The sequence below is a fragment of the Verticillium alfalfae genome, genomic scaffold (assembly GCF_000150825.1).
Source record: "Verticillium alfalfae VaMs.102 supercont1.11 genomic scaffold, whole genome shotgun sequence".
NCBI classification, from domain to species: Eukaryota; Fungi; Ascomycota; class Sordariomycetes; order Glomerellales; family Plectosphaerellaceae; genus Verticillium; species Verticillium alfalfae.
The window spans coordinates 925,833-926,563 of NW_003315028.1; the positions used below are offsets into that span (position 1 = coordinate 925,833).

Genomic DNA, 731 nt, shown 5'->3' on the forward strand with positions numbered 1-731 from the left:
GATGGCGTACTCGGTCGGCCTGAGGCAGTAAAAGTCGAAGCGGCCCGCGGCGTCGGTGCGGAACTTGCCGCGCAGGTTGTGCCGCGACTGGTTCTCCCGGTCAGTGCGCGTCGTATTTGCCGTTGGTCGATGCCTGCCACATGTCGAAGACGGCGTTGGGGATGCCCGGCGCCCCGTGTCGACGTCGCGGGATGACGCCGTGGAAGTGCGTCAGCTGGCCCGTCCGACGGCATGTCCTGCACGACGCTGGCGCCGAGGTCGCGGAACGGCGTTTCGGGCGACCAAAAGGGCCCGAGGATGGCCGACGACGTGGGCGCCTTGCCGTCGGGGATCTCGACGGTGTGGTTGATCTCGTCGACGAGCCTTTTCTCTCGTTAGTCTGGAGGCCCCGGAGCAGCGTGAAGCAGAAAGGGAAGAAACGGAGGACAAGACAGGAAGGAAAAGAAAGACGCACGACTCGATGCCCAGAATGTCGCACACGCGCCACGTCTCGTTGCGGTTCTTCTTGTAGGCCTGGCCCAGCGAGTTGATGTAGTTGACGCCCGTGACCCACTCGTCCTGCGTCAGCTCGACCTCGCGGCAAAAGTCGTGCATGTGGCGGATCAGAGAGGTGAGGATGACGCGCTGGCGGGGGTCCGTCTCAGGGCTCATGAGATCAATGACATGCTGTGTGAAGTTGGGGTCGAACTAGGACGAGCCCTTGGCCTGACCGTTGGTGTGGCCGTTGGCGG

The 731-nt window shown here is 63.6% G+C and overlaps 1 protein-coding gene across 1 annotated transcript in view; it reads right to left on the minus strand.

The window, feature by feature from the left end:
- Positions 1–100: 100 nt before the first annotated feature.
- VDBG_08106 (phosphoglycerate mutase family) overlaps positions 101–731 on the minus strand; it is a gene marked incomplete at both ends in the record, with an annotated part of 1,561 nt that continues 930 nt past the window's right edge. Inside the window, 2 exons of the mRNA XM_003001801.1 lie at positions 101–332; positions 455–666. Of these exons, the coding sequence (XP_003001847.1) occupies positions 101–332; positions 455–666 (444 nt within the window). The remainder of the gene's footprint in view (positions 333–454; positions 667–731) is intronic.